The sequence below is a fragment of the Babylonia areolata genome, chromosome 7 (assembly GCF_041734735.1).
Source record: "Babylonia areolata isolate BAREFJ2019XMU chromosome 7, ASM4173473v1, whole genome shotgun sequence".
Taxonomy (NCBI): domain Eukaryota; kingdom Metazoa; phylum Mollusca; class Gastropoda; order Neogastropoda; family Buccinidae; genus Babylonia; species Babylonia areolata.
Window position 1 is genome coordinate 12,439,705 of NC_134882.1, and position 15,784 is coordinate 12,455,488.

Here is a 15,784-nt window from a genome sequence, read left to right on the forward strand (position 1 = left end):
CGCCGCTGCATAATCATGCACAGTGGTCGAAATGCAAGTGTCGCAATTTGGGCACGATAGCCTCGTGTTTCATGGCAGAAACTCGTCTCCTAACAGCTAGTCACAGGCACATGTCTCGATGCACGTAGGTCTCTTTCCGGAGACTCGGTGTGGTGACTCAGTAGGCCTCGTCCAACGAAGAACCAGGTTATACGTGCGTCACAGTGAGAGTGTGAGTGCCTGTGGCGCATTTGTCGTTCAGTCAGCTGACGCAAGGCCCAGTAAAACTGGAGATTACCCATTTTAGTCATTATCATGTTAAACTGCTGGTGGTGGTGGTGGTAGCAATCGAAGGAACTTCGAACAGTGTTAATGGATGAGTTTATTCAGTTTGTGCCATTTCAGGTTGAAGACTTGTTGCTACAGCAAGCGTTTCAACAACAGGAAAAGGGGCAACTGTTCCCGCAACTGAACAAACGCAAGGAATGTGTAAGTCCACAATCTCTCTCTCTCGATCGACTCTGTTTACAGTCTATATTTGTCTTGGATATTTATGTATCATCTGTGTCTTCAGTGTCCGTGAATACCAATTCGACATAAATTTCTTGTTCACTTTGAATTGTGTTTTGTGAGCATCATTCATTTTATGTCTCTTGATAAATCGAGATTTTCCATCATTTTTCCTTTGGAAGAGGGATTTTGAATCACTAACATAATGATATATCGAAGTAAAATGAATTTTTATTTCATCAAATTGTTTCCTGCTTGCTGGTACATTTTTTTCAATCATCACGTTCCATAACTGTTATTGAAATAAACATCGAAAGAAAGTTTTGAGTTTAACGTGCGTTCCTAGCAGAAATTACTGTGAATTTAAGTGTGCATTATTTCTATGTTTATTCATTGTATATAATCACTGAGAAGGCGTGCTGCAATGCGTTATATATTCTGCACTTTGGTGTTCTATTTTTCGTATAACACAAAACACAAATATTTATGTATTTAGGCCTACTCATGGTTATTTCCAAATATACAAGAACACACAAAGAGATGATTTACATGCAATCTGTTCACACTTTCATCACGAACAACAAAATTAAATTCTTCCTTGATTCGCGAGAACGTCAGTAACCGGAATAGCTCGTGCGTATTTTCCTACGGGAACACAGCAGTGAGTGGAACAAGCCTTCCGTTTACGTTTCAATGGGCACGACCTACTTTCAGCCGAAAGGGACGCTTTGCCGATGAGTGGGTGTGAACTCTGGCCCCAGCCAGCACAAGCGAGCCTTGCAAGAGCCAGCAGGGGGAGGGCGGATCCCGGGCTGCACAAGATGCACGGGGCAAAATGCGTTGAACACGATGCAGCTAAAAAGAAATTATACACCGCATATGCGTACGCGTTTTTGCTAATTATGCACACACACACCACACACACACACACAACATTTATTCATCCACGATACTCACTCGTGCACTCATGCGCGCGCATGAAAACACGCATGCATCGCTTTCAGCTCGCTTTCTGTAGCACTGCACTGCCTGCACAGCATTCTCTCTCGCTCTCTGTGCACCTATCAGTGTCGAAGTGTGTGCAAAGGTTTTCGCTACAACAGTGAAGGGGTAGGAGTTGAATAAGGGTGGTATTGGTCAACCGGGAAGAGGGGGTGGGGTCAGAAAGACCAAAACAGTGCTGACGGTACACGGCTAGCACCATCAGTGACCACAGTGCCAACACATGCGACCCCGTTTTAGGTGTGTTGTGGGTAGGCCTCAAGGTCGGGGTCAACGGTGTTTGGGTTCTGTCGCCTGGAAGTGGAAAAACAAGTTGGTAAACAACACCCCGAATTTTAGGTCACCGCATTCTTTTATCGGGCCAAAAAGCTAGTGAAGAGAGGTAATATTTCCCCGAGTGTCAGACTGTTTGATGGTATTTTCCATTCGAACAGTTTGTTTGGAATAGTTTAATATTTAAATAACGGTTTGTTTGTTTTTTGTTTTGGTGTGTTTTTTTGTTGTTTTTGGGTTTTTTTTTGCAAAGTAAGCAAAACACCGTTGACAAGTTTAAGCGTCAGTAACCCCCCTAAGTGTTTATTTTATTTTATTGAATATGTCCGACAAAATGAATGAACAAACGATTGTTGGGAGGAGGAGGGGGGGTAGGTAAACGTGGGCCCATGTTTTTTTTTTTTTTTTTTTTTAAATGAAAGACCTCAAGAGCTTAAATTCATGGGGGGGGGGGGGGGGGGTTGAAATACGACGAGGTGCCCCCACGGACGTATGTAGGTCTGTGGGTGCCCCAAATCCCAAGATTCGCCATCGCTTGAACACAGCTATTCACACACGTACACAATAGATACATGACAAAACCCATGAGTTTACCTCTTTCCTCATTCTCTCAAACTTCACCACCTTAGGGAGGCAAATTAGACATGTATTATGTATCAAAGCACTCTGTTGTCAAGTGAATGTAAATTTTGTATCTTAGTTGTTCATAATATACCGGGTTAACAGAGAAACAAGAGATAAAGCTGACAGAATAATATTTGCATGTGTTTAGATAACTTGGTGACTTGATAATACATCACTCCTACTTACTGTTTCTCACGTTTCTACACCCCACCCACCAACAACTCTTGTCTCACACAGTCAGGCACACAAAGCTATATATATATATATAGATAGATATCAAAGCTGATCTTTTGTATGTTTGGTCAGGCTAGGGAGGTAGTTAAACTGTCAACAGTACAGTTGGGACTCCCACATTGATGCTGTCATTGCTTCTGGCCCATACGCCCATTATGTTTTTCAAGCATTGTCCAGAATGATAGTTTAATTTTGGACTTGTAAAGTTGCAGCTTAGTGAAATGTGATTCTAACCAGATTCCTTTCTCAGACATTTTTAGATTCTAACTGAATTATTTGACAGTATTACTATTAGATCTGATGCAAACAGGCTCTTAAAAGATTCATGGCTGATTGGTATGCTGACATCATTTCAGCTTTCGTCTGGAGAGTTGCACACGAAGTATGGACAGCGGGCGGAGTGTGCCAAGCAAATCCGTGCCATGTGCACATACTTCGACTCCACAACGCCAGCAGTCTTTGCCACCTCTGTGGCAATCATGGATGCAGCACTTATAAAAGTTAATGTGAGTTGGGACACATTTGTTTCATGTAAGATATATATAATAGAGAGGTATATAATGAATATAGATATCTATACAGATTGTAATGTAGATAGATATGTATATTTATCACTGACGCTCTCTCTCCTGCTGATCTTTTAAGTTATTGTATGAAAATCTTAATGTGACGATGTTAGGCTACAACAGATGTACAACACTGATTATTAGGACAATAATATTCAGTGGATAAAAAAAAAAGTTATTGAAACTATTGTGAGGGCATTGTAAGGATCACTTATGCAGCTTGCGATGTACTCACTTTTTGGACTGGAAAAACGTTGTCCACATCTTGTGCATTTCATAGTGCAGGATTGGTTTGTGTGACAAGTCTGTTCTCCCTTCCATGCACCAGATTAACTGCAGTCAAAGCATTTCAGAGATGACAGATCAAGTATCGCTGATCTGTTACATTATCTTAATTTGTGGGCTGCAACATCAGCGTTGATTTAATGTACAAAATTTCATGGGTATTATTGTGTTTACGGTCATTTCTATCCTGCCATTCAAGCAGCAGAGCTTTGTTTTTTGTGCTCTGTATGTTGACACTTTCATAACCCACCAAATCCATGCATACATTAACAATATGTACAATATATTACCATCACAGCTGTCAGCTAAAGAGAGCTTAGCTAAGGTGTGTGGTGGTTGCAACTGTGCAGACAGTTGTAGCTATGCTAAAAATATCACCACTCAGCAAGGTAACAGATGTTGGCACATTATTTGCTTGGGGCACGAAGAGCAAAGCCATCTTAAAAACAAAACACAAAGGTGGCTTCAGTAACAAAACAAGTGACAGATGTCAATCTTAAATATATGTTTGTAGACATGAAAAGGGTTGATGCAGCTGTGAGTCAGAACACATGGTGAAGCAGAAAAAAATCTGCACCATTTTTATGTGCCACTGTGCTGGGATTTTCATTTTAAGATTTAACAGACCACTGATATAGAAGTGTAGCCCACTAATCCCGCAACTTACCTAACCACCCGTATGTTAAAACTGGGGACTAAAACTGTTTCAATATAATTTGTAATCTCTGGTTGTATTTGTCTATTTCAGCAGGTGTGTTTTCATGAAAAGTACCTAGTTTAATGTGTTAGCACGCACACACACACACACACAAACTCACATACAACACTGGGTAGGCTCCTGACTACTGTGCCAACCCATTAAGTGCGCTAATAAAACCAGCTGACACAACAAAAGTCCTCCATGGACTGATAGTGACCAGTCAGTCAACTCTAGGTCATTCAACTTTAGTACAGTACATGTCAACACCTAACCACAACAGGCTAGGGTTGGTATCAGTTGACATGCAGATAGTCACGTCCCCACTTGAGTTTTGAACATCAGCCATCCCCTGTTTAATGTAGTGGTTCACATCAAGCCAAGACACACTGTCCCACTACTTTTTTTTTTTTACACTGGCTGTAATTGCTGTGGGAGAAATTTGTTTTGCAAAACTTCAGGGCAAGGGCACATTGACCAGATTCAGACCTTTTCAGACACTAGTTCAGGTTTAAAATATTTACCAGAGCACAACCATTCTTCCACCATGTTCATAAAAAATCCAAAAAGTAACTTTTTCTTTCTTTCTAATTCTTTTTTCCCCCAGTTGTCCATTGTGCATTGGATTTCTGTCAACTTAGCAAGCTGAGTTGGATTGATTATTATTATTATTCCAGATGAAAGGTGAAATTTGTTCTCTCAACCTTTATTCAGGAACATGGGGTGAAGAAAATAATACATTAATATATGTTTTGTTTTTTGTTGTTGCTTTTTTGGGGGGGTGGGGAGGGTGGTATGGTGCTCGACTGGTATGATTCTTGTATCAAGAGTTCTTGTCTTTTCTGATATATTCATGAAAAACAAGTTGACCGATCATGATTCATTACAACTTGATATGTTGTCATGCTGATTTTTGGTTTTTCAGATCCCATGGAAATACCTCAGCTGCTTTTCTGCTGCCTGTTTCATCATTGGTAGCAAGTGGATTGAGGATGAGGTATTTAGTGCATACAATATTTGCTCTCTCTCTCTCTCTCTCTCTCTCTCTCTCTCTCTCTCTCTCTCTCTCTCCCCACTGATATTCTCTGTGTACAATTGTGTATACCCCCTTCAGACAGGGGCCGTGGCCTAATCTGAATGAAATATTCGCATTTGCATTCTCTGTACACTGTTAGACTAAGATAAGCAACAAAAAAGAGATCATAATTCCGCAAATATTTTTTTTTTTTTATTATTATTACTCTTAGTGGCATTATCATCTGGGGATGAGTCATTGGGATCGATGTAGTTCAGACAAGTGAAGAATTTCCCACGACCTGTAAAGTTACGTATTTGTTAGATAACAACAGTGGACAGTTTGAAAGCGGCTGTAACTAGTTTACCTTTAACCTGGTTTTCCCTTATTCTGTCTGCCCTTTGTTTGTTTTTTCCCTTCAGCTCTGAATTGTTCCGAGTCCAAAGGTAGCCGCACTCAAAAACATGAACACAGGTATGCAGGATATTACAACACTGCTCCAGTTTGGTCATACCACCAAGATAAGATAATCTCTGAGGTCGTATAATCTGGAGCAGTCTCAGGAAATAACTCGAGAGATCTGGCAGGAAACGGTGTCTCCTTATCTTTCCTGTTGATAGTATATGGTGCCAAAAGAATGGGATAGTGTGCTTTTCATAACAGTGCCGCTGGAACTTCCGTTTGTTAGACTCTTCAGTCTCTGGTACTGTGTAACTGATAATACAAAAGGTTGGCTTGTGTAGTGACATAGCAGGATGTTTGGTCAATGGTTTTTCTGATGTAATACCAGTGAAATGAAGATGGGTATGAATGCTTTGGTCTGTGTCCTGGCATAGTGTTACAATGCAAATAAAATGTGATGTTTCTTTTGACCTTTCAATCATGCAGTATTGGGTGGCAGGTGGTGGGTGACTGAAGCCCAAAGAGAATTTACTGAATTAAATGTTACACACAGCGACACATGCAGAACTTTTAAAGTGCCCCCAACACTTTCTCACTATTGTGTCAGTCATACACAGTATTGAAAGTGATAAAGTACTTCTAATTCATATTATCAGAATGGTGCCATGCACATGGTGGAACTTGAGTGCTCGTGTATCAAAAATCAATAAAAATCAATGTACCGGGTAACTGAATGCTAATAAACACAGGTGCAAAAGCCAGATGATTTCAGAGCATTGGGCTTTCAATCTGAGTGTCCTGGATTCAATTCCCGATTAGAGAACCTGGTAGGTGTAGGTGGACATTTTACCAATATCCAAGGTCAATAGATGTACAGACCTACTTGTGCCTGAACCACCTTTAGTTTGTGTGCATATAACTGTATGCATGCAGAATATCAAACACTCATGTTAAAAAGCAAATCCGGTAATCCATGTTGGCATTGAGTGGGTAGTGGAAACAAGAACTTGTCAACATGCACATCCCAGAAAACAAGAGTATAGCAGTGTAAAAACAGTCGTCTACATAAAAGCCCACCCATAGAATACAGGTGAACATGAGAGCCACAGCCCACAAATGCTGAAGAAAATCAATGTATTTGTAATATGATAAAGCAGATTGATGCTCACACCTCACTAGCATATATACATATTTTTTTTTAAGTTGTAAACATAAACTTTCAAGTTTCATGCACCAAGGACACCGTACACAAACAAGTGTGCGCACACAGGCATGCAGACACAGACATACACGCACGCACAGACTGACACACACGAGCAGCAGAAACCCATGAATAATGATGGTGACCTTTCCCCCCCAGTGCTCGCCCTCCATTGTGGTGCTGGCAGAACTGCACTACAAGCAGTGGAAGGAGGTGGACCTGCGACGGATGGAGGAGAAAATCCTGCAGGTAGCAAGTTTTACCTTTGTCTCCAGTTTTATCTCTTTCCACTTGGTCATATAACAACAGTTTTTTGTTTTGAAAAAATAAATAAATAAAAAGCTTAGGGAGGGTAGTGAAGAGAGTAGGCAGGAGAGGGTGAAAGCTGGTTATGGAAAAGATGCTGTATACCAATATACATGCATATGAATGAGAGTGAGATACAGTTGTCGGAGAGGGAAGGATCATTAAGGAACAGATGCATGTGTACCCACATGTGTGTGTGTGTGAGAGAGAGAGAGCATTTTAAAGATGAGAAAGGCATGGAGAATAGGCAACATGAAGGGAAGATAAATAATCTATAAGGATTCTTTTTGAAAGCTAACATGAAAAAAACTAACAAATTTCGTATGATTGTGTACTGTTTTGCAAAACCTTGAGCAGAATCTGTTTGTTGGTATAGGATCTCTTATTTTTGATGTATCGAATCAAAAGTGAACTTGTATAATTCAATGGTTTGACACCATCGTCTAGAGTTGTGAGCGAACAGAGTTTACAGCTGCACCATTGTTGTCTGACCACAGGCGCCTGACGTAGCAGTATCAGTAAACTAACATCTTGAAATGGTGCAGGTATTGGGGTGGGAGATGCCGAGGAGCACCTACCTGAACTTCCTGCCCCACATGATGCAGGTGTTGGCCAGGTGCATCCCCCACCTGCCCCCGACCACCCAGGTCATCCGCAATGCCGAACTGCTGCTGCTGAGGGAGTTCTCTTTCGTGCTGAAGGTACCTTATGCTTTTTTGTTGTTTTGCTTTCAACTAATGGATCTTCTTTGAGGTTTGGGTAGGGCTATACTGCGGCAAGTTAGGTAGGTTTTATGTGTGTGTGTGTTGTCATTTTCATATATATATATATATATATATATAATGAATGTATGTATGTATAATATCTCACAATCCACTTCCCTTAGTCTACTGTATCTTCTGATGGTTTAGTGCTTTTACGTCGTCTTTTCTGTTTGCCCTCTCACCACTCCTATCCCCCTTTTCCTCTCCAATTAAACTTAATTATTCCCCTCTACGTTTCTTATTTAAATTTCTGAAAGTCATTTGGTTTCATTGATGTCCCCCCCACCCCCCACCCCCCTTTTGTTTACATATACAGATACTGACATTTGAGATTGGATTTTTTTTTCAAAGCATATGTTGTTTTTGCTTATTTGTTCTTGCTTTTCTTCTTGATTAAAAAGATTGTGTATTTTAAACTCTTTATGATGTTAATGTGTATGTCGTGTGTATATATGTATATATATATATATATATATATATACACACACACACACACACACACACACACACACACACACACACACACACACACATATATATACACACACACATATATACATATATATTTATATATATATATATTCCTACATTTGCTATTCTACAGCCTGCAGCGTTGGCCCTGGGAGCTCTGGAGCACACGATCTGTCAGCGTGGGGCATCCTCACAGACCCTGTCTTTCGCCATTGTTGCCCTGCAGGACTCTGTGAAGGTAATGCTCCATAATGGCTTTCTCTATGGACTTGTGTAGTTTTTGTTTTGATTGGTATTCTTAGTTTGTCCACTTTGCTCTTGCTGGAACATAAGGCACCAAAGAATTTCCTCCGGTTATTTTGTTCTTGAGCAAGCCAGATGATAGCGTTTCAGGTCTTGCCAGCTGATTTATATTTGTATAATGACTTTTTTTCTCTTTTTTTCTTCTTCTTTGTTTTTTTTTTTTTTTTATAGTTTCTATTTGTCTTGGTTCATTTTGATTTTTTTAGTACTTACAAATCTGTTTTTACTTAAACTCACAGCACAAAGAGTAGAAACTGTTTTAAAAGGATCTTGATCAGTTGGTCTTTACAGACGTGGAGGAAAAAATCTTGCTTTAACGAAAACATATTTTTGTATGGTGTTAATCAGCTTCATATGTGTGGGGCAAACATGTCCACTTAAAACTGCCTGTCACCTTATTAGCCTTGTCATGTTCTGCATCTTTTCACCAGGTGCTGGATTCAGAGCTGCATGAGATTGCTGAGGCCCTGACCGCTGAAGACAAGTTGCGACAGGCAGATATCAAGAGCAACAAGGCCTACTTCCCTAAAAAGTTTGAGACCCCTTACGACAGCTTCTGTCCTGACTACCGTCTGTACAACATCATAGAAGAAAATGGTGAGTCTGAATCTGAACAAGGACCAGGACACACCTCTGCTGCCAGACGTCAGCCAAGTCCCAATGTTTCAATTTCCGACTACGATTACTCCGAGGATGAGAATGATGAGTCTGCAAATGAGACCTCAGCGGTTGACAAGTGTGACAGATCTGCAGGCATTGCAGCTGAAGAAGACAGCATCACCAGGCAGCCTGTTGGCAAACAGACAGGTGTGGTTGCTGGGCTGGACCAAGGTCTACAGCATGCAGCTGTGTGTGCACAGTTGTCAGGACTGAGTTCTGCTCAGCTTCAGGATAATGCTGAGCATTCCACTGAACAGTTTTCCACAACAGCAGTGGGTTCTCCCCAGCCAGGTGTCTCAGAACATTCCACTGTGAAGCACAGTGCCAGCAGTCTGCCAGTCGCAGCTCCCATCAGTGACGGTTATTTCAGTGATGAGGAAAGCAGCCTCAGTGACAATGATTCCGGCTGCGAACAGGACTCAGACGAGCGAGAGCAGGACTCTAGTGAAGCACAGGGTACCAGTGAGCATGATTTCTGCAGCAAGCGTGATTCCAGCGAGCATGATTTCTGCAGTGAGCAAGATTCAAGCGAGCAGGACTCTGAATGTGATCAGGATTCTGATTTCCATGATTCTAGTCCTTGTAGAGCATGCCATGTTAAACTGCCTTTGGATCAGGTGCAGGGTCAGGCTTTAACATTCAACTAGCTTCTGTAGGATGGCAGGAAACGGGTCTGACACAGGCATTTTTTGTGCCTTCGTTTCTGCTCAAGTACATTGTGTTTCTTTTTGTTTATGCAGTACACACACTGGTAACATTCTCTCTGCTGAGCTTTTGCATGTTAACAGTCAGGTTAATGTCAAGTCCTTTTCATCTGTCATTTGACATATTCTGAAACTGTCTTGATGAACAATGGCCACGTTCTTGCGCTGCAGTGTTAGCACAAAGAATTTTTTTTTTTACACTGCAATTTACTGGTTGTCATACTGATAACCTTTGAAAAATTGCCAGTGTATACACAGCCGCAATCAATACAATCACGTGAGTGAAACGCGACTCTTTCTTTGACCCCTTTATTACTGTTAACAATACCAATCAGTACCGCTCAAGATGTTGCAATATTGTTTAACCAAAAGAAATCCACAATGGCTAGAGTGTTTCTGTCCCCTTCAGAATATCATGGAACACTGAGCAGTATTGAGCAGGGGACTGTGACTATCACTGTCTGACAATCATTGCTGAGACAGGGCTTTCCCAGTCCACCCGCTTTCTTGTCCATCACTTCACATCAGCAGATCTTCAGTAGCTTGCAAACATTAGCAATATTCAGTAATTTACCTTCAACCTACAGTACTTACTTTGGTAATGAAAAGCTCCCCGATTCTCCAAACCTTAGTAGTTAGTACTGAAAAGTTATGATTGGTTTTAATGAATATTAACATAATTTATTTTAATCAGTAGTAAAGACAGTTGATTTTAATAAATATTTAGATAAGTTTAAACTTGAAATAATTCAAATGAATGTTTACATAAGAATAACCTGGAAATTTAAAGCATCAGAATAAAAATGGAATACTGTGTTATTCTGTAATTTGAAATTCTGAGTGTGTTTAAGCTGGGAAGAGATAAGATGACTTTATGGTTTTAAGATAACAAGAAATTGATAAGGGTGGATTTGTGATGGGTTTTTTTCTGACTTTCTTTTACAACTTTTTTTAAAACCAAGCTCTCAGTAAGACAAAAATATATTTACAAAACTTTTTTTTTAATATATATTTATATTACTAATTTATTTTGATCCAGTTCCCCATGAAAAACCTTTGTTTTTCTTTATTTTTAACAGCAGCATAGTATAACAAGATTTTAGATGGATTGTTTTAACTGTCTTTTTATCAGTTACAGATAAACACAAAAAAAAGTCTTATTAAAGTGGGTAAGTGTACTTGCAAATAATGTACTTGAGACTTAGCTCTGAAAAATTTATCATGTATGTGGGGGGTGGGGGCAGTATATTATTTTGGTGGTTTTTTTGTTGTTTTTTTAAGATGGGGGGCATTGTTCCCTTTAGTTGTCTCACACTGTGTCATTGTATTTTGCAACAGGAATGGGCAGTCCAAGATAAGACATTGAGTTGAAAGCTGAAACACTTGACATTAAGATAAACAGGGGGTCTTGGATGGGTATAATGATCAAGTCAATGAAGTGATACACATATGTCCACAGGATCTCGGACTCGTATCCCGTAAGTCCCTGTGGAAGGATAGAGGTTTTCTTGGTGATGATACATACATGCCTGTTAGTGCTTTAAAATGAAGTGAATACATTTGACACAGACTGACGTCCTGATGGAGTATAGATGCTCAAATCAAAAAGGAATAACATTGAAAAGTTAAACAGTTACCCATTGTCTAAATGAATTATTGAATGCACTGAGTAATGGCTCATGGATGCCTTAGCATTAAATACTTTGTAATGAAGGGTGATCATGATGTGAAGAAAATATATTGTACATAATGTGTAGATTATTTATTATGATTTTTCTAAAATGTTATTTATTTGCAGTTGAATCTCTCACACATACAGTGAGATACGCACTCAAGATAGTGAATCACTGAATGGGGAAAAAAATTGCATTGGAGAAAGAGATATCTGATTGTGTTTGCTGACATTACCAAACATAAGAGAAAAATCTTTGTGTGTGTTTGTGTGTTGAATAAAGATCACTGATGATTCTGGGACAGGGGGGTGGGGGTGAAGTGGGACTACTGAAATTAGTCAGCATTAGAGATTTTTTTTTCCTCTGCTCTATTTTAAGTTTTTGCTTGGAATAGTAATATCAGGTGATCTCAACCATTATTGTGGTGCTATTCTTGTTATATATTCCTCTGCCAATTGGAAAAAGCAGTTACATGCAAATCAAGGCCAGTGATATATGTATAATTTTCATCAAACGGCATCAATCATGCATCATCACAAGTAATTAGGTACATATGAACCAGCCATCTTTTTTATTCATGCCCATCATTGCATTGTATTGAATTGTATTGAATTTTCCTCAAAAGCATATTATGCCCCTGAGTCAAATTTGAGATGAGACTGTCATTGCAGTACTACACCATGTCCAGGATATTTCCCCAGCCTGAAAACTGACAGGTATTTATTGATCAGTCAGAGTGGGATTTCTACAGGCTTAGCCAGAGGAGTCCAGCAGTCTTCAATTTTTAAACATGTTTGTTTTTCACACTGTACTATATAAATCAGTCAGTTGATTCTCCAGAAAGACTAGCTCCCAGCTCCTAGCTACCACTCAAGGTCAAGTGGAGGATCAAGAAAGATGACTGCTCCACACAGACCACAACCATGGAATTAGGTCTTCCATTTCAGCGCAAAAATGACAAAGCCACGACTCTTGCCTTTGAGGCAAAAATCATATTGAAACATCAGTCATCATGCCATCACTCAAAAGTTTTACATGAATCATTCCAAGCAGACCAAGATTTTTTGGAGAGGCGAGGGGGAATTATGGTTGAATATTGTCACTCTGGTGCCGAGTGTGTGGGAGAGAGATTCTGCATGTCTGTGTTGACCTGTGTGTTTTAATACTTTGATGTTTCTTATAAATCAGATGTTTTCACAGATTGTTTTTCTGGTGTCAAGTTACTGAGGTTTAGTGAAAAATATTCTCAAGATAGCCTGGTTCAGCCTGCTTTTTTGTTGTTTTTCTGTTGGCATTTTGTAAATAAGTAGAAATTAAAATGGATTTTAGATCAAGTCTGAGCAAGAGTCTGTTACCTCACTTTGTCTCATATTCAATAATTAATTGTCCTATTACATGAAATATATAACTTTCCCCAGTGAGAGGGTATTGTCTTAGCCTGACATCTTTTGTTTTTAATTTTTATGTTCATATGAGGTTTTAACTGATTAACAGTGATTTAAAATTTACCGGTAGTGTGAACCAGTTAGAATTTTAAAGACTGTCATTTTTTCTTTTCTGTTTCAAATTTCTGGTCTCTTGTGCTGTCAGTGTTTTTTGTTGTTGGTTTTTGTGTGTGTTTTTGTTGTTGTTGTTTCTGTCTCCACTGTCTCTTAATTCCTCTTGTTTGATTTTGTGTCGAGTTTGGAAAAGTTGAATTCTGATCAAGAAGTGACAGAGAATTTTATGTGTGTTTGCAACTGGGAGTTTATGTCCTCAGTGTTTGCCTTGGCAATAAAATTGTTATAGAATAATAAATTCATGGACCTACTTTTACAATCATGTACCATGCAACCAAGAGGAGAGCTCATCTTACTGAGTACTTCCACGATATGCTTCTGTTCTGTGGTACAATGTTGGGTCATTGACTGTGCAATCATTGATGTTAGTCTTCAAGAGAGGAGAATGGCTTATTTGTGCATAGTTGGTGGAAAATCACAGCTGTGCATTTTTACTTTGAGAATTTTTTTTTTTTTTTTTTTTTTTTTTTTTTAATAAGTGTGTGTGTGATGTATGCTTTCTCTTGTCCATTGTTGAACTGAGATGAATTAGTAAGACTAATCACTGTGATGGGACTTCCCATAAACATACAGGTGATTTCTGTTGAGTGATTTGTAAGACAGGGATGAATTCAGCTCATAAATGACAAACTGGATTTTTCAATTTGGACCTTGCCAGATAATGTAAGATGTGTGTATAAGCGAAGTGCCTTTGTTGTGATGTTCTTTCTGTGGATCTCAAAAGCAGTCTGCATGGATTTTAAGATAGGCAAGAGAATATAGACAGTCTGTTATGCCATGTGATGATTGAAATCTTTTTTTTTTTTTTTTCTTTTTTTTTTTTTTCTTTTTTTTTGTGTAATGAGTCTTTCACTAGTTTCAGGGCTACAATAATTTGTGTCAAACTAATGCAGTATTTTTTTGTTTGTTTGTTTCCAGTTTTTCCCCACTTTATGGTTGGGTTTGTTATTTAACTGTGTGTGTATGTGCTGTTAGTTTTTGGTCTCTTGGTTATTTTAGTTAGGAGATCGGAAGAGAATACAATGATGAGTTATTTATTTTGTCTTTTTATAATTATTAGATAACACAATTTATTTCATGGATTGCAGATAATGTCAGTCCATTGTTGTATGATATGTTCAGCAGTTTGTGGTGATAAGACCATGATTCCCAAGTGTCTTGGTTTTAAGGTTTGTTTCTTGATTGACTGAGAAGCTCAGTTTTCTGTCACAGTGTGTAGAGAATGCTATGTTATGGGTGTCGTTTAATCAGTAAATGAATGGAATTTGTACATAAACTGTGAGTGTGTACATCAATGCGATGTACTTAGACATGCATGGGTTGTGTCCTGTTTGCAGCAGAGAGTGTGAACTTGTTGATGAGGATGGTCCTTGGACAGGTGCCTGCCTGCCTGACCGTTCCACAGATGGCCTCTGAGGTCACTTAATATTAATGTTAAAGCAATAATAATGAGAGGATGAAAGTAATCTCTTGTCAAAATCTGTCAGTGTCATATTCACAAAAGTTCTATCAAGTCTCTCCCTGTAGCTCCCTTTTGGAGAAGTAGAGTATCAGTTACTCAAGGAGGCGTCACTGCGTTTGGACAAATCCATATACGCTATACCACGTCTGCCAAGCAGATGCCTGACCAGCAGCGTAACCCAACGCGAAGTTGAGCATTCTCTAAGAGTTACATAGATGCTGTTCCTTTCTTTCAATCATTTCTCTCGCTATAGACTTGGATCTTATGGACCGAGGCAGACACAGAAAAGCATTGCTTTTCACTTTTGCTTTTCTTTTTCACAGTTTGATTTTGAGTTGGCTGAAAAGGTTAGAAGGCGGGGCTGATGGCTGATTAGAATAAACACAGCAGGCTTGACAGGAGATTTTTTTCACCTTGTTATTTGTCATTGGCAGTGTCTGGAAACATGTGCCTTATTCTCAGGAAAAAATGTCCTGTGTTGTGTTTACCAGTCACACAGTGTGCTGTTCACTCTGAGGGCTTTATTCTAATAAAGCTTTATCAGAAAGTAGTGGTAGTGTACCATGATGTTCCATTGTTGACAAAATGGTCCATAGCTTATCTGTTATTACAGTATTATGATTTTATAACAATAGAATGAACATATCTACTGTGTCGATGATACTCTGTATCTTTTTCATTTTTCGTAATAAAAGCAATGAATCTCGCATCGGGTTTTCTGTTTTAAACAGTGTATTTTCTGCTATTGACAGTTTAATGTTTGCTTTGAGAATCTGTGTGACAAATTTGAAAGAAAGTGCTTTGACATGTGTGTGTGGTGGTGGTGCTGTTGATACCATTCAGAAATAGACATTTTACTTTGGCCATTGATCACACCTTGCTCTTAAAGTCTTAACTCCCGAGAGCAAGGTTTCGGTTCTAGCTCCGCCCCTTTTCTCTGCATTCAAATTTTGTATTACGTGTAGCTGACACATTTTGTACTTTCCAAAGTCAATTCAGGTCTAGATTGGAAGCTGCTAGGCAAATCTCGCTCTCTGCCATAAATGAAGCCAAACTGTAGCTTTATTAGGCTTTTATTTTGAATAAACCTTCAC

General features: G+C 39.2%; 1 protein-coding gene across 2 annotated transcripts; it reads left to right on the forward strand.

The window, feature by feature from the left end:
* Positions 1–221: 221 nt before the first annotated feature.
* On the forward strand, positions 222–15,399 carry LOC143283713 (uncharacterized). Of its 2 annotated transcripts, none has more exons than XM_076589966.1 (7): positions 222–468; positions 2,979–3,128; positions 5,096–5,167; positions 6,948–7,037; positions 7,640–7,795; positions 8,463–8,567; positions 9,064–15,399. In XM_076589966.1, the coding sequence occupies exons 1-7, from the start codon at positions 352–354 to the stop codon at positions 9,937–9,939; spliced, it is 1,566 nt and encodes a 521-aa protein (XP_076446081.1). In that variant the 5' UTR covers positions 222–351; the 3' UTR covers positions 9,940–15,399. The 2 variants fall into 2 exon arrangements, with proteins under 2 accessions (XP_076446081.1, XP_076446082.1); XM_076589967.1 differs by lacking the exon at positions 222–468 and adding an exon at positions 1,672–1,873.
* The last annotated feature ends 385 nt before the right edge of the window (positions 15,400–15,784 follow it).

What these genes read in the sequence shown, in the direction of transcription:
- LOC143283713 (XM_076589966.1), top strand. Translation starts at nt 352, where the DNA reads ATGGATGAGTTTATTCAGTTTGTGCCATTTCAGGTTGAAGACTTGTTG. An exon ending in GCAAGTGGATTGAGGATGAG is followed by an intron (nt 5,168 to 6,947) that starts GTATTTAGTGCA and finishes TTTCCCCCCCAG; the next exon opens with TGCTCGCCCTCCATTGTGGT. An exon ending in TGGAGGAGAAAATCCTGCAG is followed by an intron (nt 7,038 to 7,639) that starts GTAGCAAGTTTT and finishes GAAATGGTGCAG; the next exon opens with GTATTGGGGTGGGAGATGCC.